We start from the raw sequence: 22,496 nt of genomic DNA, 5'->3' as shown, positions 1-22,496 counted from the left end.
TAACATTAGTGTTCTGGGCTGGTGTGTGTGTGTGTGTGTGTGGGGGGGGGGGGGGGGTTGTTTGAGATAACATCAAAATTGATGAGTTCATATGTAAATGCATACAAGTTAGCAGGGTGGGTTTTCCCTGGAGAGAGAGAGAAAGGCATTATTGAGATGCATGAGCCAGCAGCCAATAGGAAGGAGGAAGCATCCTCATCAGCGGATCAACGTGGATGCCCTCAGATGACCGGACACTCCTCACACACACTCTCACACACACTCACTGTCTGGTCCACTTGAAGAAGATTCTTCCTGCTTGTGTGTGGGGGGGTATGAGGGGGGTTATGACAGCAAGTTTCACTGTGCAGCACCTCTAAATTGGCAGCAAGGTAAGCTTCTTTAAAAAAAAAAAAAGAATCAAAACGTGCTGATTTTTGTTTGGGTGTGTTTTAATGGGCTTCTTGTATTTGCAGATTTATTTCAAATTAAACGTTGCAACTTCTATAATATGGATTCAGGGTTAAGGTCTATAAAGACATTAAAGCTTTAGGAATGTTGACCTCAGTTCTGGCTGGCCTGAATGAGTGTCATGACCCTGATTTGTATCTCTGAACTGGCTGAATGCTTCTTCAAATACTCACACAACGGTGATGAATGTGTTATTTTTTTGTGGTGAGGAAGGAAGGAAATTTAGATTAAACTTTTGCAGGGGGGTCCTAAAAAATGATTTAAGTATGCGTATTATCCTTTGATTTAAGCAAAGTGTTGTGAAATGAAGATTTTCTTGAAACTAAATAAATTCACTTTTCTTTATACTTAAAGTAAACTGATTAACTGTCTTTGCAGATAATCACAAAGTGCTTTACAATGCAAAGCGGCATTCATTAATTAAATAGGAAAATTAACGTTACCTTCATGAATTTTAAAAACAAACTAAATAAACTAAGTGTAAATGTGCTCAAATTGTGTATTAACCTGCATTTTGTTAGGACACAGTTCCATCCATCCCTCATGTTGCTCACCCTGTCCAGCCTCCCTTCAGCGCCCAAGGACAGGATCCTCCAGGCGGACATGCTCAAGACAAGTCCCGCCCGGGGTTTCTTCCCCGCCCCTCTCCACCATCACCACCACCATCCGTATATGGACCTATTCCCTCGGACTCACGGCCTCCTTCACCCCATAAAGTCGCCCTCCGCGCTGGTGCTCAACCCTTACCTCCAGCAGCAGCAGCAGCGGCCCATGTTAGCAGGCCCGGGGCTGCCTTTCCTCGGACACCTCATGCAAAGTCACCCGCGGTGCTCGTCCAAGGCGGAGGAGCTGGCCGCGGTGGTGACCGAGCACGCTGCAGGTCCTCTCTCGCTTTCAGACTTGAGTTTTAGCAGTCCAGCCGGGGGTAACGGCAGCGAGAGGTCGCCCTGCGCTTCTGCCTCGCCAGCCAAGCAGATACTCCGCAGCAGGGCTCCGACCCCGGAGAAGAGAGGTCGCTTCAACTTCAGCGAGGACGACTTGTTCGCGGTGCTGTACGGGTACTCGGCGGGCCCGGAGCGAGGCCGTGGCGGTGCTGGCGGAGGCCACGCTATTTCAGGGGTGAACCTGCCGGACAAAGAAGGTGCAAGTGCTTGTCTTTGGAAAAGTATTTAACTTATAATGTTGATGGGCAAATTTAGATAATTAAGAACAATTCATCAAGGTGAAAATAAATAAGTTTTGATAAGTCAGGTTTTGATATCCCAAAAAAGGAACAAATACTCGATTTAAAAAAATCAAACAAACAACAAAATCAACTAAAAATGCAACAACAATACTTTCGTAAAGCCATTTTTAAAAAGCAGATTAAAACGTAAACAGAGTGAAAAAAAAAACCTGGTTGGTGTATATAGCAAAATAGCAAATTTTAAAAATCAACAAGTCAGGTTAAGTCAAAATTTCATTACTGTAAATTATTCCCACTAATCTGGTGAAAATGTAAATATGTGTATACTTACACACATTTCTCAATATCGTTTGTAAATATACAGTACATTATATGTATTGTATATACTACATTATACATATGTATACATACATACTGCATACATCTCCACAAAAATAATTAATACAGAGTAATAGTAAAAAAAAAAAAGTTCTCTTTTTTTTCACCTGTATATTCTGTACGGTACATATAATATGTGTATATCAAATGTGATAGATTTCTAATTATGAATGAATTTATTCCAAATATGTCATGCAATTGACTCTGGTTGTCTCGCAGACAGTCCCATCATCCCACTGGACAAGGACGCTCTGGATCTTCCTGAGGGTGAGGCTCTAAAACCCACCATTCTGATGTTACGTGATGAAACGTGAAAGGTGTTCTCCTTGCAGGTCTGAGCATCGTGCAGGCATGCTGGGGCAACGTGTCTCACTGCAGCGTGTTCACTGACGCCGAAAGCAGCGTTCCCAAAGGCACACGCTTCGGACCCTTCCGGGGGAAACTGGTTAACACAAGCGAGATGAAGACCTACGACGACAACACTCTCATGTGGGAGGTAGGACTTATTGGGAAACAGATATTTGAGCATCAGTGCAACAACTTAACATTATTCATTGGCATATATTCTTTAACCTTTGCGACGTCCTCCATTTTCTGCAGGTATTTGAGAACGGCCGCCTAAGCCACTTTGTGGATGGCCGCGGCGGCTCAGCCAACTGGATGTCGCTGGTCAAATGCGCGCGCTTCGCTGAGGAGCAGAATCTGGCGGCAGTGCAGGTCAAAGGTCAGATCTTCTACGAAGCCTGCAAGGAGATCAAAGGCGAGCAGGAGCTCTTGGTGTGGTACGGAGATGGCTATGTGCAGTTCTTGGGCATCCCGCTCACCCTCAGGGGTCCTGAAGAGGACTACGACACCCTACCTCCCGCTGAAGGTGAGACCAGGAACCAGAGATAAGAGGACCTATGAAAAGCACTGAAATGGACCTGATATTTTTCAAACTACCCCCCTCCCCCAGATGCCAGTGAGGGTTTCAAATGTGACCGGTGCGGCAAGGTGTTCGCCTACAAGTACTACCGAGACAAGCACTTGAAATACACGCGTTGCGTGGACCAGGGTGACCGCAAGTTCCCATGCCACCTATGCAGCCGTTCTTTCGAGAAGAGGGATCGCCTACGCATACACATCCTCCACGTGCATGAAAAACACCGGCCGCACAAGGTACTTAAATTATACCTCGATCAAATAAATATATTATTGCTTGTGAAATGAACTAAAATATCAGGACAATATTAACACTGTTGGGCTCCTCAGTGTTGAAAAAAAAGCACAATTCTTTCAAGTTGGTGTAACATGTTTTCATTTTACGAGTAATTGAACTCGCATAATTTAAAAAGCTGTTGTTGTTATATTGCAGTGCACAGTGTGTGGAAAAAGTTTTTCTCAGTCGTCCAGCCTCAACAAACACATGCGAGTCCACTCGGGAGAACGTCCCTACAAGTGTGTCTACTGCAACAAGGTGAGGGAAATATGTTTTTTTTATATATATTATGTATGTATGTATTTTAATCCGCCATGTATGTCCGGTATCGTCAATTTGTCACTCCTCCACTTCCTTGTTTTCACGGCGCATTCGGCCCGTGTCTATTGTGTCCCTCCGCGGGCACACTTCGGCGACACACTTACATGCTAATTATCGCCAGATGTACACCCACCCTTTTGTCTCGCCACATTATACATGTTATTTACGACCATGGAATGAGCCTGAGTCCTTTTTGTGTCTTTTCTTCTTTTTTCGTATGGATTCGTCCCTTTTTTCTTTTTCCACTCTCGGTTGATCTTTTGTTTAACGTAATCTCCGACTGAATGCTTGGTATTCTTACGACCAGTGTGTTTCGTCTCGCTAAGCAGACGATTGTTTTAGCTAATTCCAAAATGAAATAAAAGATAATGATTACATTTTATTTTAACAACAGACTAACTCATGTTTTTACGTTTGAATTTATTCAACATGTTTTTGTTTAACACAAAGTATGTTACGTTGTGGAACTACTTTCCGCTTGATTAGAAAAATGGTCAAGATTGGAAACGATGGTTTTTGTTAGAATTCAAATGGAACTAAAACGATTAAATGAATGTATGATCCAGAGTAAATTAACATGTCTATTTTATTGAATGGTTTGTTTTCAAACGTGCTCAAAAGACAGGTATCTGAGTGGGACTACTTTATTGCCTGGTTAAAAATATAACCTCAAACAATATTTTTTGTTTGTTTGTTTTACATTACAAAGCTTGTTATTTTTATCTGCAAACTGGATTTAGCTATTGGAAATATTAAGGCCACATCTTAAAATAATGTTTTTTGTAATCACACATGATTTATATCTGCAAACTGAATTTAGCCATTGGAAATATTAAGGCCACATCTTAAAATAATGTTTTTTGTAATCATAAAATGAAATTAAAACACATTATAATTGAACTAGAAAATCTACCAAATGATTCCATTTTGTATTTAATTGAACACAATTCCTTTTAAAGGCGGTCACAAAAGACATAAATTAGCTTTGTAAGTGGAACTATTTATCACTACCTCTTGATAAATATTAATTGCAAAACTCAAATCGATCATTTCTGGGAACAGCAAGGTTGATTATTGTACAACATATTATTTACATGTAATTTATTTAGAAGTAATTAAATTGCTGAAGACAGCCACAAGCGTCAGCAAATATTATTTAAATGAATTGCCTGATTAAAAAAATTTGAATTATCGGTTTTGAATCAGTTGTTTTTCTTAACACTCACATTGAAATAATCATACTAATTACATCTAATGTCCAGACAAATATGATTGCATAATTTACTTTAGCACATTTTTTAAACAGCCATCTGAGACATAAATCTACTTTATTGCCTGATCAAAAATGACAAGTTCCCTGTTGCCATTGTCGTTTTTCTTTCTTACGTTGTTTTTTTCCCTTAGGCCTTCACTGCCTCCAGCATTTTGCGCACGCACATCCGCCAGCACTCTGGAGAGCGGCCCTTCAAGTGCAAGCACTGCGGCAAGGCCTTCGCCTCCCACGCGGCGCACGACAGTCACGTCCGGCGGACTCACGCCCGGGACAAGCCGTTCCCTTGCGACTTGTGCGGGGCTTCCTTCCAGGAGGAGCCTGAGCTCAAGTTCCACGCCAGAAGTCATAAAAGTAAAGACCCGATGTTTTTATTTTAGTTTGGTTTAGATGTATTTATAAACATAATTTAACAGTAATGTGAAAGAAATATTATATTGTCATGCATTTCATATTAAAATGTCTTTTTCTTTTTTTAAGGTAGACAAATCTTGGACAGCACGATTCTCAATCCAGGAACTGGCTCAGTGGAGGAATCTATGTTGGACCAGGCAAAAAGTCAAACAAATGTCAAAATAAATTTCCAACCTTACACTGGAAAAACACCTTTAAATCCTGAATATCGTCCGTGGAACTAAAGCCAAACAAGTTTATTGTCCTATTTGTACTCTGACAAGCATCAAGTTTCTTTTAAATGGTTTAACATTGTAACTGTTTAAGAAAATTTTGCTGTATTGAGGCACACGATCAAGCAAACTAAAATGTTTATAGTGATGTGATCAGTGCTGTGAATTGTGAACCCAGATTTGTATTTCATGTATTAGTTCCAACGTCAAAGTCTTATTATCATTATTATTTGAGATTTTTTGTTAAGGAGCATTTATCTCATTTAGCTAATTTATTATGTCTAATCTGATATTTCTACTGAAAAGTGGAGTGCTTTATTTATAATTTAGACAATTAATAAAAAAAAATCCAAGCATGATTTTTCGACAGTTGTTCATGAAGAAAGTCATTTTATACTCACGGGAACATAAGTACAAGTAAATTAATTATATATATTTTTAAAGTGCATTAAAAATATAATGCTTAGTTTTATATGCTGAAACGTAACACCAAGATCCAACTATATGCATTTAAAACAACCTTTTAGTTTGTGGTTTTCAACAAGACTTGCAGTTTGCGTGCGTGATGCCACTTTAAGAAGCAGGGTGTAAAACAAAACAAGTCCCTGTGGAGCAAATGAATGACAATAGTGCGTTGTGCTGTGAGTTGCTCTTCTGCCACGAGCACAATGAGACAGCCTGACTGACATCTGCCGTCACACTCTTGTCACCACATGCCTCACAGACTGACCGATGGACAGACAAGAGAGCTGCAGCCTTCTCCTGACTAATACTTTTGATCCCCCTAATGCTATGGAAGCGCTCAGCAGTAGGCTTGTAAGATGTGAGAATGTCAGCAAAAGCCTACTAGAACATCGAACTTTAGTTGAAGGGAATCAACGGCGCTTCATATGGTGGAAGATGTGCATTAACTCCCATTTAACATGAATTTGAATGTAACTTCTTTTTTAACACAACCGCATCACCAATTACAAGAGGGTGTGCACACTTCTGCAACCACATCAGTTCTTATGTTGATATAGCGATCAATTTATGTACAGTGTATCTATACATGAGCACATACGTACATTGATGGATGGCTGGATTGACTGCAGGCTTGCTGGGGTGAAAGGTCACCTTCAAATAGGACAACAATGGAGGCTCAAACAAGTACATGATTTTAGCGGATCCTCCTTCCCTGCCGTGTATACGACCCACTGGGGGGGCTCCACTAAGAAAAGTGCACCCCCGCAACCACCTCCACTTTGTGGCGTCATGGGATGAGAGACAAAGAAAAGGGGAGAGAGATATAGAGAGAATGAGAATAAAACAGGGAGATTATCCACACGCTGGCTCCGCCCCCACTGGCCCCTAATTGGTTCTTTTCGACATCCACACTTATATTGATACTGATGACAGCAGCACTAGGGCTAATACAAAGCAACTACAATATTTGGTGTTATTTTAAGGCTGGCACGGCTGGAGGACAGGCAGATCAAGCACTGTCCATATCGCTACGTGTGTGTCTCATTTAGGTGGGATTGACTCCCAAGAAGAAGAAGAGGGCAGATGGCCTCACCCTGCTCCACGGGGGCCGCATTGGGGATCCACTGTGCTCCCGCGGGGAAACATATTCCGGCCCCCTGAGTCCCTCCAATTCTCCATTCATCATGATAAAACAAGTGAGTGTGCTAAAAACATGATGGCAGGTAGAGGAGGGGGCTCCATTCACATGCGGGAGGGCTCCGAAGTGCGTGTAAGGCCGACACTTGCCTTTGTCATTCCACTTGTTCCACACTCTTCCACGCAGGTTTCCTCTCGGCATGCGCCTCACAAAACCCTTTTGTACTGTGATTGTTTACAGCACTACATGAGGTACATGAGGCAAAAATTGTCATTTTTGATGGACACTTGGAGAAAGTTCCTCATTGGACAATACGTGTATTATGACCATTGGCGTTTTGTATTGTTCTTAATAGTTTGTCCCTGGTGTTCCCACCTTGGCCACTGAGAGCAATCGTATAGACAAAAGAATAAGCGCAAGAGTACTATAATATTCCTCATTTTCTCGAAAATATTCATTATCGCTGAGCCATTGAAAGCTGTAATACTCGTGTTAACCACAGGGTGGCGAACATCGTTCACCAGCGCTTCCAACCTCGAGGTTGGAATTGTGAAGAAGAATGTCTCATAGATTTCAAAATCAGGTAAAACTGTGATTTATTTTTACCCCCGCTTCGTTGGCAGTTTGTTTAACTACATTTGTGGTGTTCAAAAACATGGATACACTGTTCTACATTACATATATGTACATTGTGTTTCAAGCGGCTTTTGTGACGGACAGAGGAGGAACTCATGCAGGACCAACTTTGACTTCTCACACAGGTGACTGAGTGAGCCAGCCTAATCTTTTGGGGATTTAGATCACAGACAGGAAAACATTGTAGGAGTAGTATATTTAAATCTTTAAGTAAGTTCTCTTTTGTGAATAGACACAAAATGGGTTCTTGCACTTAATGTTTTTTTGTTCAGCACTTTTGTGCTATGTTTGAATGGAATTTTCTTCATGCAAAAGAGCATAATTTTTCTCAGATAATCGTCTGAGTAATCAATACGATTTTCCCCCCAAATATCAGAATCACCATCGGCCTTAAAAAGTCCGCATTAGTCAGGTCCAAGTTACTGCGTTACAACTATTGATGTTGTTTGCTAGCCAGTCAATGCTGATTTCCATTAGGCGTTAGGATTAGGCTAGCTGGCTATGTTTTACATACTATGTACAAACTCTGCCTTTTTAAAGGCAATTTCTTATTCTAAATACTTATTTAGTATCAGTGCAGTTGAGGGGCACGTGTTGCCCCCCAAGGGAAGGCTTTGCAGCATATGGACACTACACGTCCTGCATGTCCCTGCCTCTCTTAGTGCGGTTAATCCCGCCTAAACTAAGTCCATTTACACACATGCACTCACGGATGTGCACACATCCGTCCCCATCGCAGCCTCAGTGAAGGATCCAAATACTGACGTGTCTTTAATTTCTATAATGACATCATTACTAATGCAGTGGTTGACTTTTGTTGACTTGACGGCAGCCCTTCGAGAACATAATTAAAATCAGAGTGTCTTCTGTGTCTGAAATGAATATATTCTTGAAGGGACCAATTGGATATGGCTAAAACTGAATTGCATTCAAGAAAAGAGTATACAAAATGTATTTACTAAAACTAGACTAAAATGTCTAAAGATTTAGTCGACTAAAACTAGATTAAAATAGTCTTGGATCATTCTGACTTAAAGAAAAAAAATAAGTGATAAAATGTAAAATGTTTTAGGCGACTAAAACGTGATCGGACAAAAAAAAGAACATGACTAAAACGACATTTTGACACAGACTAAACAAAAACTAAAACAGGCTGCCAAAACATTGAAATTAGTTAGCTACATTTTTTTCTTTGCTTGTTATATTTATAATCACAACTATGACTATTGTTACTATATCAATGCCAGAGTGACCCCCCCCCCCCCCGCGCGCCATTATTGAACACCTTAATCAGTCTGAGGATGTGAAAACATCCACTTGACCTCATGTGATACAAAGCTGTTGCCAGGCAGATCATTGACCGTGACCACTCGCCCCTAGGGAGAGCAGGGGTTAAAGGTGAGAGTATCCTGAAGGGCCTGTGGTGTGTTTAAGGTTGCGACCGTGCAAAGCCCCTTGCTGAAAAATTCATGATGCCTTCAAGAGCCTCTAATGTACCCTAACGGCCACTTTACGGCCTCGCTCGCTCGTGTAGCCTAGCCTAGCCTAGCCTTTCGCTTGCTAGCTGGCTAGCTGCCTGCTTCTGGGTGTCTAACCTCTTCCCACCAAAAATGGTCTGATCTTTTATTTTATTTATTTTTCCCTCCTGTGTTGGACTATGATCGTAGGGAACATCCTGACGTCATGCCTGCTCTCTTAGGCGTGTGGTCGGAAATCCGAGCCCCTTGTTGGGTACGTATTGATTTGTTGGGATTGGCAGCCTCCATTAAGGTTGAAGCTTTGACAGCTGATAGCGACAACCTCGAGAGTCAGGGTGGAAGTAAAGGTTTGCTCAGTGAAGTTTGGACATTTGTTGTTGCAATAAAGGAGCATTGGAAAGAAAGCCTTCATGCGCCTTGCAAATGATGTTCTATTTGTGGGATGAGTAGCGCAATATTGTTTGTAAAATGTGACAAATCTTCTGCAGACTTTTGTTTGCCTCGTCCACGGTCCAGCGAATTTGATTGTTAACGCCAAACCAGATTCCATAGAATACTCAGCACATTTTGACACAGGCCCGAGCGACATTCAGCCTACAAATGCACATGCCGTACAAAGTTGATCCATTTTGAAGGTTCCTAAAGACGCTTTCTAACGGCTTAGTGTGTGGCACGTGTGTGCAAATGTGCACGGAGTGGTGTGTTTGACCATCCCCATTGTGTTTACCCTACCGACGGTAAAGATGCCATATGCTAAATGAGCTTGTGTTACAGCTCTGGTTGCAAGGTGGCCACACACGCATGCCGGGATTGGGTGATGTCAGCAATATGCGAGCCGTGAAAGCTCCATTGATCTGTTTATGCTTTTTTAAAAGAATCTGATTCATACAGACAGTTGCGGTTGATTTGTCTTCCGGACATAGCGTTAATTCATTAGCGCTGTTGTGACATTTCCACCCCCCACCCCAAAAAAAAAAAAAAAAAGACTCAGCGCATTTAATTAAAACAGACCAGGAAAAAAAAAGTTAATAGAAACAATACATCCAAGGACAAGAGCGCTATTGAGCGGCAAGCTAATAGAAGTCACAGATGACGGGTCTGGCTGGAGTGCATACGGTAAAAGCAACTCCATATTTCTCATAATGTGCATCACAGCCGGTGGAAAAAAAGGGGGAAAATGCAGAGGTTAGCAATAATTTTCTGCACTTGAGACAAGTTTCTCTTGTGGGGATTGAATGTAGCCACTAAGTGTGCATTCACGGCTTGGAAACGTCGCTCTTTTGAATGGCTTTTATGATGTCAATTCTTCAAATGTCCCAGCTGAAAGCTTAGTGGGAAAGTTACTTGGAAAAACATTGCTAAATGACTTCATGGATGGAAATGGTATAGTTTCTCTGCTGCAGTTTAGTGTTGTTGAAATAGCAAAAATCTTTGAAACCATTGAAAACCCAACACCATAAAAAAAAAAAAAACACTAAATTAATTAATTTTTTTGGGCACACTGTTTTTTGTACCGTCACCCATGTTTTAATTTTTTTTTTATGTTTAATGTTCCATTGATGACCTTCTGAGTCTGCCTCTGCTTGTTGTCGTCTTTCAGTCGTTCGGGGTTGGCATGTCGAGATCAATGTCTGGCAAAATGGAGCCCAGTCACATTAATGGTGCGCATCATCCCTGCAGGAGCTTCCACTTTAGTCAACACAGATGGAGGCCAAAGAAAAGGTCAATGGAAACATTTGTGTTAATTATGTGCTCAAGTGTTATTATATTCCCTCTTTCGTCAAAAATAAAATCGTTTTTATCTATCATGAGTAGAGCCACAAAAAAAGTGTGCCAATTTGATTCGAAGCGGCCATTTTTGTTATTTTGATCAATTTGAGGTGTCTGTCAAATGCAATTCAGTTTCACTTAGCCACATGAAATTGGGTAGACATGTATATCGTGAGTTAAGCCATAACAAAAAGTCTCAGCCAAATTTGAAAAAATAAATAAATTTACGTTTTAATTTGGAGACCCACCCTTCTTTGAATAAGCGTTGTGTCGATGTGATAACTCTGCTCCCAACATTCCATCAAGTCGGGATCGATATCGCAATACGTGGAGAAAAAAAAGCCTATTATGTGTGTTCCTTTGGCCCGTTTCATTCAGTCCTAACGTAATGTCGACTTCAGACATGTCGAGACTTCTCGGCATGCTGAAGTGCTTCCATTGGTGGCAAAATGATCTTCGATGATGAGCTCTGATTCGTGAAAGGCCCTAGTGAAGCGGGCTGTTCCCATGGGGAATGAGGGTTTTTGTTTTTTTGTGACCTTTCTTCATCTGCCGTGTCTCCTGGTGGTCTTCCAAGTAAAAGGAGACGGGTGCGTGTCAAGTACTGTTGTGTTTTTTTTTTCCCCTCGAGAGTGGAATGCTACGATTTGTTTCGATTGCGTTGGAACTTTAGCCATCTCGGACTGAGGCGGAAATATTTACTTTTAAGAATTTTCAATGTTTTATTAAAATTAGACGAATGTAATAGATAGTGAATGCAATAAAATCACAAAAAAAAACGTTTTTAATGTGGTTTTATGTTACATCAAATAATACAGAAAATGACACAAAAGTAATCATATTATTTGGATTATATCAAATAATAGATCCTTGTAAATTTCATGAAAGGTACGCTAAACCACCTTAAAATGCTTTTCCGTGCATAACAAGTTTAAGCACGTCTGCTATGGCTTGGTCATTATTTGATTGAATGTATTAATTTTTCTCAGTCATTCCAAAGTACGGAAGAGCCACACCATAAAAAAATCAGTATTGGCATTAAAATTCCACCATTTTTTATTGCTTGTTACCATTAAAAATGTCACGGTGTCAGGTATGATTACAAAGACCAGCGTAAGAAAAAGGGAAGCTTTTAAGCCTCTGCAACTGAGCCTAATCCATCCCAATCAATACACCTGTACGCCTCTCCATATTGGCCACATGGGCTAATCATGTGTCTCTCCATCCCGGTACCCCCCACACCACTACCACCACTTCCCCTCTTTGCGTTTCGAGGTCCGGCACATTATTGATCGTTGGGGCGGGGTGGCAAGTAAGTTAATAAGCTTGGGAGTCATCCATCAGCGGGGTAGAGACTGTAACGGTGCGCGACAGTCTTAATCAAGTCATCAGCTGCCGTCGAGCATGACGAAGGTAATTAAAAACAAAACAAAAAAAACGTAAAAAGAGTCAAGAGAGAGGGAGCGAGGAAAAGGGAAGAAGGGATAGGGAACGTCCATTTTTTTTTTTTTTTAAAAGAGCTTTATTTCACTTGAGTTAATCAGGAAATACGATCAACCGGGCGATCCGATGGGTGAGCTCGTGACGGGCCAATCCGTTCAGGCTGAAACACAAACGACCTCGCACACTTTTTCCCTTTGCGGCCCACACGGGCCAATAAACACCAAGGGGTGAAGCCATAAAGGATGAGCTCACACTTTGTTTGCTAACAAGCAAGTATATAGCAGAATATTTTATTTTGTTCTCAGCTCATAATAAGCACTCCGTCTACGATTATAACAAATCATACACAAAAAAGCAACAAGGGTCTGGCTAATGACAGTTGCTAATCCCACAGGCATGTGTTTGTGTGTGTGTGTGTGCTCGTGCACGTGTGTGTGTGTCCCGAAGAGCAAGTCAATTACGGCACGAGGCCTCCGCGGATACGTTAGCCGGTTGTGATGGGTGCATCAGCGGGTCGATGCCCAACAACCACAGAGGGTTTGTTTAGGCCTTGTGATCATTAATGTGTGTGCCGCGCTGCAAGCTCTCGCTCTCTCATTCACACACACACGCACGCACGCACGCACGCACGCACGCACGCACGCACGCACGCACGCACACACACACACACACACACACACACTGTGACAAAGCAACAAGGGTATGTCAAGGTGTGACAAAATCCTACATAAATCTTTACGTGAAATGTTTCAACAGCACAGAAACTGGTACATTTTAGTCGTTTGGTAGAAGTTCAACCGCCCTGACTTTTCAAAACAACTTGAACGCATCATTGCCTGTCGTGAATGTCACACAGAATTGTAATGATTGACAGAAAGCCATTTCAATGGACATGTATATTCAATTCAACCCACTGATGACCCCCGCCTTAAAGAGCAACATGGCACACTTCACTGTTTGCCTTACAGTGCCTTCTAAAAGTTGTGCCCATTGTGAGGGCCTGTGTCGCTGGGCTAATTACGCCTCTTATTGTGGGAAGCACACTTCTCCTGAGTGTGTGTGTGTGTGTGTGTGTGGGGGTCGAATTGGTTGGGGTAGTGGTCATAAATGAAGGAGCAAGCACGTATGGCCAACAATGGATTCACAGGATTACTGCTCACACAAAGTGTCTTGCAGTAATTACATTTCAATTACTCCAGTTTGTGTGTGTGTGTGTGCGTGTGCGTGTGTGTGTGTGTGCGTGTGGTTGAGTATACCATAAATGTTACAAAAATAAGATATTCTAAAATCCCAATATTAAATACTTTGTAAGTATTTTTATTTATTTATTTCATTTAATCACAATTCATCTTTAGGTGCAGTTCCCCTCCCCATAGGAAACCTCAGCCCTTCAATATATTTTAAATGAGATGCAAGTCAAAATATCAATAAAAAGACAAAAAATCTGCCTTCTAAGCTTTCCAAGCACCTAAATGAAGCTTTTTGTCACGTAACACCTCTCGGATTGTGTCAGTCAACACTGAGCATTGTTATTTTTGATTTGGCTCCTATTAGGTGTACTTAACAATATGGCTTGAATCGTAAGTTCACCTCACCTGTTAGCAGGATGGCCTTTGATAGTCCCTCTGCGCTTTCTTTCCTTTCATCCGGCGGGCCTCGGACTGATTATCGGGAGTGGTCCTCTGTTTACGGTCCTACAGCAAAGCCTTATTAGCGGGATGAGCCAGATAGAAGGACCCACTTCAGGGGTTAAGACAGCACACGAGCATACATACACTCATTTGGGGGGCTAAGGCCACCATGAGAGTGATAGTTGAGCTGGATTGATCCCTGATGAGTGATTTTTTTTTCCACCTCAATGCATTTAGCTCATTTGAAAACTGCCAAAAATGCTCAAACTACAGTATGTGTACATTGTGGGTCATTTTCAGAAAAGGCTGGTCAATAATAGTGCAGGCATAAAAAAAAAAAAAAGAAAAAAAAAATCAAATTTAATAATAAAACGGCTGCCTCATCATGGCACTTTGGCTCACAGGTCCCTCTGGTGTACTGCAATAACATAACAAGCATTAACAGTTAAGGCAACTTGAGTGTCAAAAGACGGACCACGTGTAAAAGGAAACGGATCTCTGAAGACACTAAGATGTGTTAGTTTTCATGAAGAAGTAGTTGAAACATCAATTTATATACAAAAATGTAATTCAGACAAAAACAACCGAAAACGTGCGTCGAGTCTTTCTACTTCACGATGACATTCAATCATTTTCTTTAAACTGCGCGAGAAACTCAGACGCCGTTTTGCTCTTGTTTCAATGTACCATACGTGTGCTTCTCTCTAGTGGACAAAAATGGAATTGCATTCAGGTCAAATCAAGAGGGCAAAAAAGGTGATTAAATGGAAAACAAGAACAATACTTATTGCATCCAAAATGGGTTTATTTTAATCTGTCTCCAAGATCATAAACAAAAATGCCAAAACTATATTTTCATAATTTGTAAATTATTGCTTGACCCAATCTTTCTGGTTTATAATAATATCATCACATATGTATGATAATAATATCCCCTCGAGGTTGTCTGCTGTGTGCGTGTGTGTGCGTGTTGTATCAATGAAAACGAATCGGCAGGAGAAACAGACAGACTTTGATGAACTATTCTTGTTCATGTCAATAAAGTTGGCTCGGTTGGCCTCCTCCACCTCGGCGGGACAGTATCGAGCGCCATCTTGTGGTCGTTTTTGTTTTTTCTCCAACCAGAAATTGGAATGAGAATGGGAAAAATTGCCATCAATGTTGCGCGATGATAAGCAAAATATCTCAATTGGCGAATGCAGGTCTTTCTTTGGTCACAATCTTCTTGCATTTTTGGGTGGGGGAACTTTGCCGTATCCAAAGTATCGGTCCTTGCTATCAGTACAGAACGGAGAAGTCATACTGGTGGAAAAGAAGAAAAGTGGCTATGGAAATTGTTTTCATTGTCTTGGTGTCATGTTGGCTCATTTTTTCTGAGCGTTGTTTCGGGCTTGCAAGCGCTCATGTTGTCATTGAGCTTGCCAAATCCGCCCCGCGTTCCACTTTGGATCAAAGTCAAAGTGTTGCTTGCGTAAGCTAATATAAAGGCACCGCGATGCAGTCGACGATCATAACCTTGAGGTCACGCATGTCTCCAAAGTTTTAAACGTAGCCCAAACGCCAAAGAACCCCTTTGTCTCTCTGCCGCTCGGGCCCTCTTTGACTCTTTGAGCGGCCATTTTGCTTCCCCTTCCTTGCCGTCAGGAGATTTGTGCTTTGACAACCAATGACGTCTCCGACGATTGAGTCGCCGATCCTGTTCCGTAGCGGGAGAGGCCTGGCAGCCACATGCTGTCTTTGGTTAGCACACGTAGTCCCCGTCCTGTGGAGTTGCAGATTTCCTCTCAAAGCTTTGCGTTTGATCCCTTTGCGTCTTAGTGATGCGCGTATGACATTTGCAAGCGCCGTGTCATTTCCAAAGGGCGGATGTCTTTTTCTTTGTAGGCCAAGCATTGTGGGTACGCCTGAGCTGAGACTGAAAGCTAAGTCCCATCGACGGCCGAGTACTAACGCTGGTGCACCTTACCTCGCTTGCTCGGGCAAAGTGTGCTTCTTACTCGCGCTTCTTCCTCAATCAGCAGAAGAAAAGGATGAACAGCAAGATGGCTCGGCTGATGTGGGCGCTCCTGATCTCCCTTCCGCTCGCTGGTAACTTACGTATTTGAAAACAAAATGGAGGGTTGACCTCTCGAATGAAATGGCGTTAATGAGATAGAAATGATACATAGATGAAACTCATGAGGTGTGCTGTGACAATGATTATTGTGGAACTGCTGGTAAAAAGTCACTTGTGCTTTGTTTTCAACAGCAGCAGCAGACATGGAAGTAAAGGGCAAAGCAGGTGGCGATGTTACCATGGCCACCGGCAAGACTACGCTGGATGACTACACAAAAGTCGTCTGGGAAAAACTTGAAAATGGCAAGATTCTCACCTACAGCAAGACGGGCAGTGAGAGCTCCAAGAAGTCCAAATCCGGCGGGGCCGCGGCCCCGGCAACCCCCAAGGCCCCGATCACGACCGAGGCCCTGGCCACGGACGTCACAAACCCGTCCAGCCAGGGGGGCGGCGCGGGCGCGGGCGCGGGCGCGTCCGCCGCGCCCACGGGCAGCGCGGCCGCGTCCGCCGCGGCCGCCCGCGCGATGATGTCGTCCCCTGACAACTCCACCGCAGACACTTGGGAACGCACCGAGGGGGCGCTTTACAAGGAAAAGAAGTTTGTGTTTGACCAGACCCGTGGAGACCTGACTATCATCCAGCTTGGTTTGACAGACAAGGGCAAGTACAAGGTCACCATGACACCCAAAGCTGGAACGGCTGAGGAGAAGACTTTCACAGTCATAGTCACTGCTCGCGGTGAGTTGCTTTCCTTCTTGCCGCGCGCGCGCCCGACCAATGCCATGGAAGGAGTCCGACTGCAAATGTTTGAGCCGTTATTATTTTGGAACGTGTGTGTATGTATGTGTTGCATGCCTTCGGGTCCAGCAGGGGTCAAACCAAATTGCTTTGTTGCTGCCTTTCAGGGGGTCAACGCTGTTCGCTTTCGCTGCCGCTGATGGCCGTTTGCAGCGTGAGCCTGATGTGGTGGTTCTAGACGAGCTGGTGAGTTCACGGCCAAATCGGGAGTGGGCTGTTGCTATCGAGACATTTTGGCATCCATTGTGCGACGATCAGGTGAAATTCGGATTGAATTGCTGTCAGATAGAATATTGTCTCGTCCCCCATCTAGAATGGGATCTTCGTCCATCCGTCCGTCCACATTCTCTTCCTGATGCATTGGCTAATGACAGGAGGACCCTCCATCAAAACTGCGTCGCCATGGAGATGCATGGAGCTGCTTTCATCTGGGTCCTTCTGAAGAAAAAATAATAATGGGGCCTTCACCCTCTATCTTGATCAGAATTATTCAATCATTGATAGCCAAAAGAATTTCACATCTGTCAAAATCCTTCCTCTCCGTTTCACTTACATAAGCATAAAAATATGAAATTTTAAAAATAATTGAAAACAAAACCCAAAGCCTTTTATCATCCTTTTTCAAAATGATCTGGCTACAGTGGTGCCTTCAGATACAAGTCTTTCATTTGGTCTGCAACACATTCATATTTTACCCACTCACAGATGGCTGAGTGGGTAAAATTATTAAAATGGAAATGCAAATTGCCCAAAAGTAGCATCTTAATGAGTAAACACTTTTTTTACGGTGATCCGAACAATACCTAATGGACTGTGTTCGCCCAAGTCGCTTGATGTTGATGTTGTCCCCCTCTCGAATGAGAGCACAATCTGAATTGTATGCTGCCGCCGTCCTGTGGTGGGCTTCTGAATTGCACTAGTTTGCCATTTTGCCGATTGTACTGTCTCTCAAGGCACCACTGTAATCCTGTCACCGTCTTTTATGTAGTTCTCCATGGCAGACTACTCGGCCTGCGCGCAATTCGAACCCTTAGCGCAGCCCCCCGTACCCCGTCCCCACTACCCCGCCCACGTCTCCACCCCAAAGTCCTGCGGCGATGGGGAAGGGCAGTAGGTACAGGTCAGGATGTGACTGGGAGTACCTAGCCCAACTCTGCACGCTAGGCGGCGTGAGCGAGTTTGTCGCCGAGGAGCGGGATGGAACAGCGCTCCTCTCCGGCTCATCCTCACGCGACTGAGCAGTTGCCTCCCTGCTCACCCTGAGAGGGAAGGGCCTAGAAAAAGTGGTCTAAAAAAAGGACTGTTCCCAATCAACCTGGGCAGCAAGTCGCTGCTGCCGGGTCATCCCACAACGCGGCCGAGAAAATATTTGACATACTTGCCACCCACTTCGGGTCCTGCAAGGATGTGGCTTAACGCCAAACACCCCGCCCCTTTGCTGTCACTTTTCTTTTTTTCTCGCACATTGAGCAAGTGTCGATGTTTTTCGAAATGACATGGTTTTACTTAATAGCACATTTAATGGTTTAATGGCACATTTGTCCATTGCAAAAAATACTTAACTAGATATTGTGCAATAAACTAAGCTTAGACTAACCAAAGTTCTGCCAGAATATTTGAGGTTAATGCTCTGTTGGACACATTAGAATATCTTTTGTTTTTCACATGTCCTGATTGTTGTTGTTAGTCACCTAAATGTTGAACAGAGGCTGTGATTTACCGAAGTCAAATTCCTTGTTTGGCACGCTCAAACATGGCGAATAAAAAACTCTTGAATCTTGAATTTAGTTTGTTCCCTGTTATCGTTGCACCCAGATATTTGATTTCATATTGATATTCATATGTATTTAATTTTGTATGTTTTCACCTTCGGTGTGAGTCTGGATTTTTCTGGAGAACAATTAAAACATTAAAATCCCCTAAGTGTCTTTGTCTCCAGAGTCAGTGATTTCTATGCTTTCTAATCGTATTTCCGTATCAAAGCATTTTTGGTGGTGTACGTATACAAGTATACGTTTAAACATTTTAAAGATTAAATATATCTTGTTGCTGTACTTGCGTAAAATAGGAAACGCCCTTGGAAACGCTTCTCATTTTTTAGCGTTACTGGAGCGCCATCTGGCGGTGCAACTCTGGACTACATCACCACCAGGCATGAAAGATTTTTTTTCAGAGAGTTATTAGTGAAAAGGGTAACGGAATAACTTTCGAGGTGCCACAAAATGAGCATTTCATTTACAGGGCTAATGGAGGAGTCTGCAATGAACTCGTTGAACACTAGATGTCAGTATTGTCATTGTTATTTACTTACAATCCAGCCCCGGAGTTGCCCATTTAAGGAGAAAGACAATGACGTCATCGTTCTAAATTATGGATCATCTCCCTTTTGCTCCTTTTGTTGAAGAAATGTAGCCAATTAAAGCTGCCAAAAGTGCTTTTATCAGGGAGGGAGGGGGCGGGGGCGAACTTTTTGGAACAATTTTGCTTGAGCGACTCACCTGAATAGTTAGCGCCACTGACATGGAACCACTGGAGTTAAGCAAGACCCCGAAAAAGCGGGTCGGGGAAAGTGGTAGTACGTCATTTCTGGCACGGTAATAGACGCTTATCTGGGGCTCCCATCTCACCCTAATGCACCTCCAGTAGGAGATGATCTTGGAGGGAACAGAAAAGACATTCAAAACCATCTGCGTCAGCTCAGATCTTTTCTTGATTTTGCTCAGGATGATGCACACCCCTAGAAGTCAACTCTCAGCCTCAAAAGTCAACACAGACATACTTAAATTGTGCTATTTTTGACATAATGATGACTGCAGGCCTTTTTTTTTTTTTTTTTTTATAAAATGCGATTCAATACCTCATCTCGAAACATGAGGTGCGATATGATTCAAGAACGATGCATTTCAAATGCTGCCTCGATACAGACTGTTAACCCCTGCATCAACTTATTTCCCTTTGTTTGTTTTTTCCATCCTGTAGCAGCCAATCCATTTCAGGGGTCTGCCGGCGTGTGCGGTGCCCCCCATAATTTGTACGGGCCCAATAACCGCGGCACAGCGAGCCGTTTTTCATTAAGGCTTCAAAGTCCATTGAAGGCATGATTAATGAAGCCCCGTAATGTTGCATGTCTTTAATTACCGTAATGCACTACCGCCGCAGCAGCACCTTCGATGCATTAGCGACCCACGCTCAGCTCCCAAATTTCCCAGATTTTTTTTTCTTCTTCCTCTTGTTTTGTTTCTTTGCAACGGCACCGTTAAGGTTTCTTTAATCACGCTGCATTGAGCTCTGACAAATGAGTCCGGGCAGTGACAGATTGGAGAGTGGGGCCGAGGGTAATTACATGCAGTGGGCTCGAGCGTGTGTGATCAGAGCGTGGTATACGGTTCACAGGGTTCTGTAAATAAAGAAAATTATTCCAAGAAAGTCGTAACAATGTCGGAATTCTGCTCCAGGAACCGTGACGCAGCGGAATAATGTGGGTGAGGTACAGCACTAGAGCAGCTATAGATAATATAACGAGGCATATATTCTTTATCCTCCTGCAATAGAATTAGCAACCGTTTTCTTTATTTAACATAACATTTTTCAGATTTTTTTCAGAAAGATCAAACGACTCCGAGTCGAACCCGCGTCTGAAAAAACCCCCGAACCGTTTGGTGCTCACTCATTATTTCCTGTGAGGCAGGCGGGTCATCGGGCGAACTGTACAAATTAGCCAAAATAAGAAAACGCAAGGAGACAAACTACTAACAAAGCAGAACGGATGGCTTCCATCGAGCCGCTCGGGGAACCCGGACATGACGCCACGGTCAAAACACGCCATGCTTCTCCTGGCTGGGTTAATCAAGACAAGCCCCGCCCCGTGTGTGTGTTTGATTGTGGCCCACCGCTACATTTTCCGCATGTGTGAAGCCATTGCTCATTCAAGATCGTATTTTTTTACGTTACATCCAGTCGGCGGGGGGTCGTTACATATTTTGCCGCAGTGTAAACAAATAGAAACAGTGACTATCATCCATCATTCTGTGTGGTGCCCAAAACAAACATGGCTTCTGTTTTTTGTCTGTTCATACGTGTATATATGATTACGTGTGTGTAAAAGTGTGTGTTGTAGTGCAGATGTTAGCACCTTAGGGGCATTTTTGGCCGATTAGCATGACTTTATTTTAGCTATACATCTGATAGCGGCTATTGCTAAAGGATTAAATGTTTCTCAATTCTATATTTTTTGAAAAATGTACTACTTCAGTTGGCATTTTTCCAATCAGAGCACCCATCACCCATTCAAATGGTATAACAGGGGGGTCCTCTTGGAGCTTATCACAGCAGGCCCAGAGATCTTCCAGCGCAGTCCGAGATGCCACGGCCGATTAGAGCTCGGGCCTGGCGTCTTTGATGGTGGCCACGCTGAAATTTGTTCTACATTAAGCCGGTGCTAATGTGATTAGAGAAATTGATCCATTAAATCTACTGTAAAAATGCGGGGTTTGAACTTGATACCGGCGGAGAAACATGAGAGGTACTGTGAAGGATTTAAAAGAGGCTTTGATGTCATATTCAACCCATCTGCACAAAACGGGGGAGAGGGGGGTGGTCCATAAAACGCATTTTGGAGTCCGAGAGACGGACCCCTGAGTGAGGAATGGCTGTTTTACTTTGGCCATGAAGAAGGAAAGAGGTGGGGGGGTGTCGCATTGTGCCTCTCAGGGCGTTTTATCGGGGCAGTAAAGTGACCCAGACGTTCACCCCGTGTCACTGTCGCTACGGGTCACAAATTTAGCTTTCAAAACAAAGTTGTCAGTCCGACGCAAAGCGAGAGATGTCGCATTGTTTTTTTTTTTTTTTGTGCGGGGTTACTTTTGTAGTCGACTAGGTGCCGAAACGTGTTCAAAATGGCTGCTACCACTGCACGTCTACGCTGTGGTGCCGAAGCGCTAGCGCGTCTTTAATATGAATCCCGTGGAAGGCAGTTTAGTGAATAATCAGGTTATCTACCAGCGGCGCCGCAGGCCTCAAACCTCGGGGATGCAACTGCAGCGGCGCAGACGGCGGCCAAGCCAAACAAGGCCAAGACGGTCAAATGCATCAAAATCAGACGCCGTTTATTTTGTTTCGGGTTTGACGAACTGTAATTTGGGACAAAGACGTCCGTCGCTGGAGGACAAATGCTGCGGGAAGTTGATGAGGGGTTGGCCTGTGCGGGAGGTGAGGCTGAGGGGAGGGCGGACATGTTGTGTTATGTGTGACAACTAACAGGCTCGTGTGGAAAAAAACATGAATGAGCTGCCTTGTTCGCACGATGTCAACTGTTTGACTCGCGATGATTTTTTGGATCATTTTATGAAGTCGACTTACAATTTTCGGCACTCGCGGGTCCTCGCATATCTTTGGCGGGCTCCTCTGAGGTCATTTCGCCACACAAGGGACTTTCCCAGCAACAAACAACCATGAAGTGCATCTCATGTGGAAGATAAGCTAATTGCAGGGCCATTTTGCGGCTTTTCTTTTGGATGAGCCGCAGAAAATGGATGGAGGCATTGCTAGAAATATAAATATGTAATATAAAGTGGTAGAATATACATATATAATATAAATATAGTACTCTTCCTGTGTGCCCCAATTTGGAATTCAACTCAAATTTGAATTGTG

At 43.1% G+C, this 22,496-nt stretch overlaps 1 protein-coding gene and 3 long non-coding RNA genes across 4 annotated transcripts in view; 3 read left to right on the top strand and 1 right to left on the bottom strand.

Annotated features, from left to right (window-relative positions):
- Nucleotides 1-11: 11 nt before the first annotated feature.
- Nucleotides 12-5,788, top strand: prdm14 (PR domain containing 14). Its single transcript, XM_049749101.2, has 8 exons — nt 12-1,591; nt 2,234-2,281; nt 2,347-2,510; nt 2,615-2,885; nt 2,970-3,172; nt 3,369-3,470; nt 4,938-5,157; nt 5,284-5,788. Exons 1-8 carry the CDS (start codon nt 898-900, stop codon nt 5,439-5,441), a joined length of 1,860 nt encoding a protein of 619 aa, XP_049605058.1. The 5' UTR covers nt 12-897; the 3' UTR covers nt 5,442-5,788.
- A 1,787-nt stretch (nt 5,789-7,575) lies between these two features.
- Nucleotides 7,576-11,243, top strand: LOC125985884 (uncharacterized). The gene is made up of 3 exons (XR_007487479.2): nt 7,576-7,615; nt 7,734-7,793; nt 10,747-11,243. It is a non-coding gene; the product is annotated as an uncharacterized lncRNA (long non-coding RNA).
- A 5,321-nt stretch (nt 11,244-16,564) lies between these two features.
- On the top strand, nt 16,565-18,770 carry LOC125985879 (uncharacterized). Its single transcript, XR_007487474.1, has 3 exons — nt 16,565-16,784; nt 16,952-17,030; nt 17,158-18,770. It is a non-coding gene; the product is annotated as an uncharacterized lncRNA (long non-coding RNA).
- The window catches only part of LOC125985882 (uncharacterized), a 7,337-nt gene continuing 1,989 nt past the window's right edge, over nt 17,149-22,496 (bottom strand). The window contains exons 2-3 of the long non-coding RNA XR_007487477.2: nt 19,343-19,498; nt 17,149-17,282 (exon numbers count right to left, since the gene is read on the bottom strand). This is a non-coding gene — a long non-coding RNA (uncharacterized lncRNA). The remainder of the gene's footprint in view (nt 17,283-19,342; nt 19,499-22,496) is intronic.

Source organism: Syngnathus scovelli, chromosome 18 (assembly GCF_024217435.2).
Source record: "Syngnathus scovelli strain Florida chromosome 18, RoL_Ssco_1.2, whole genome shotgun sequence".
Classification (NCBI taxonomy): Eukaryota; Metazoa; Chordata; class Actinopteri; order Syngnathiformes; family Syngnathidae; genus Syngnathus; species Syngnathus scovelli.
This window is presented reverse-complemented; position numbering and strand designations above follow the sequence as displayed.

Bases quoted from the DNA above. Each gene is read 5' to 3' on its own strand.
- prdm14 (XM_049749101.2), top strand. From the start codon at position 898: ATGAATTTTAAAAACAAACTAAATAAACTAAGTGTAAATGTGCTCAAA. The intron at 1,592-2,233 runs GTGCAAGTGCTT...GTTGTCTCGCAG, and splicing joins GAACCTGCCGGACAAAGAAG to ACAGTCCCATCATCCCACTG. The intron at 3,173-3,368 runs GTACTTAAATTA...GTTATATTGCAG, and splicing joins AAAAACACCGGCCGCACAAG to TGCACAGTGTGTGGAAAAAG.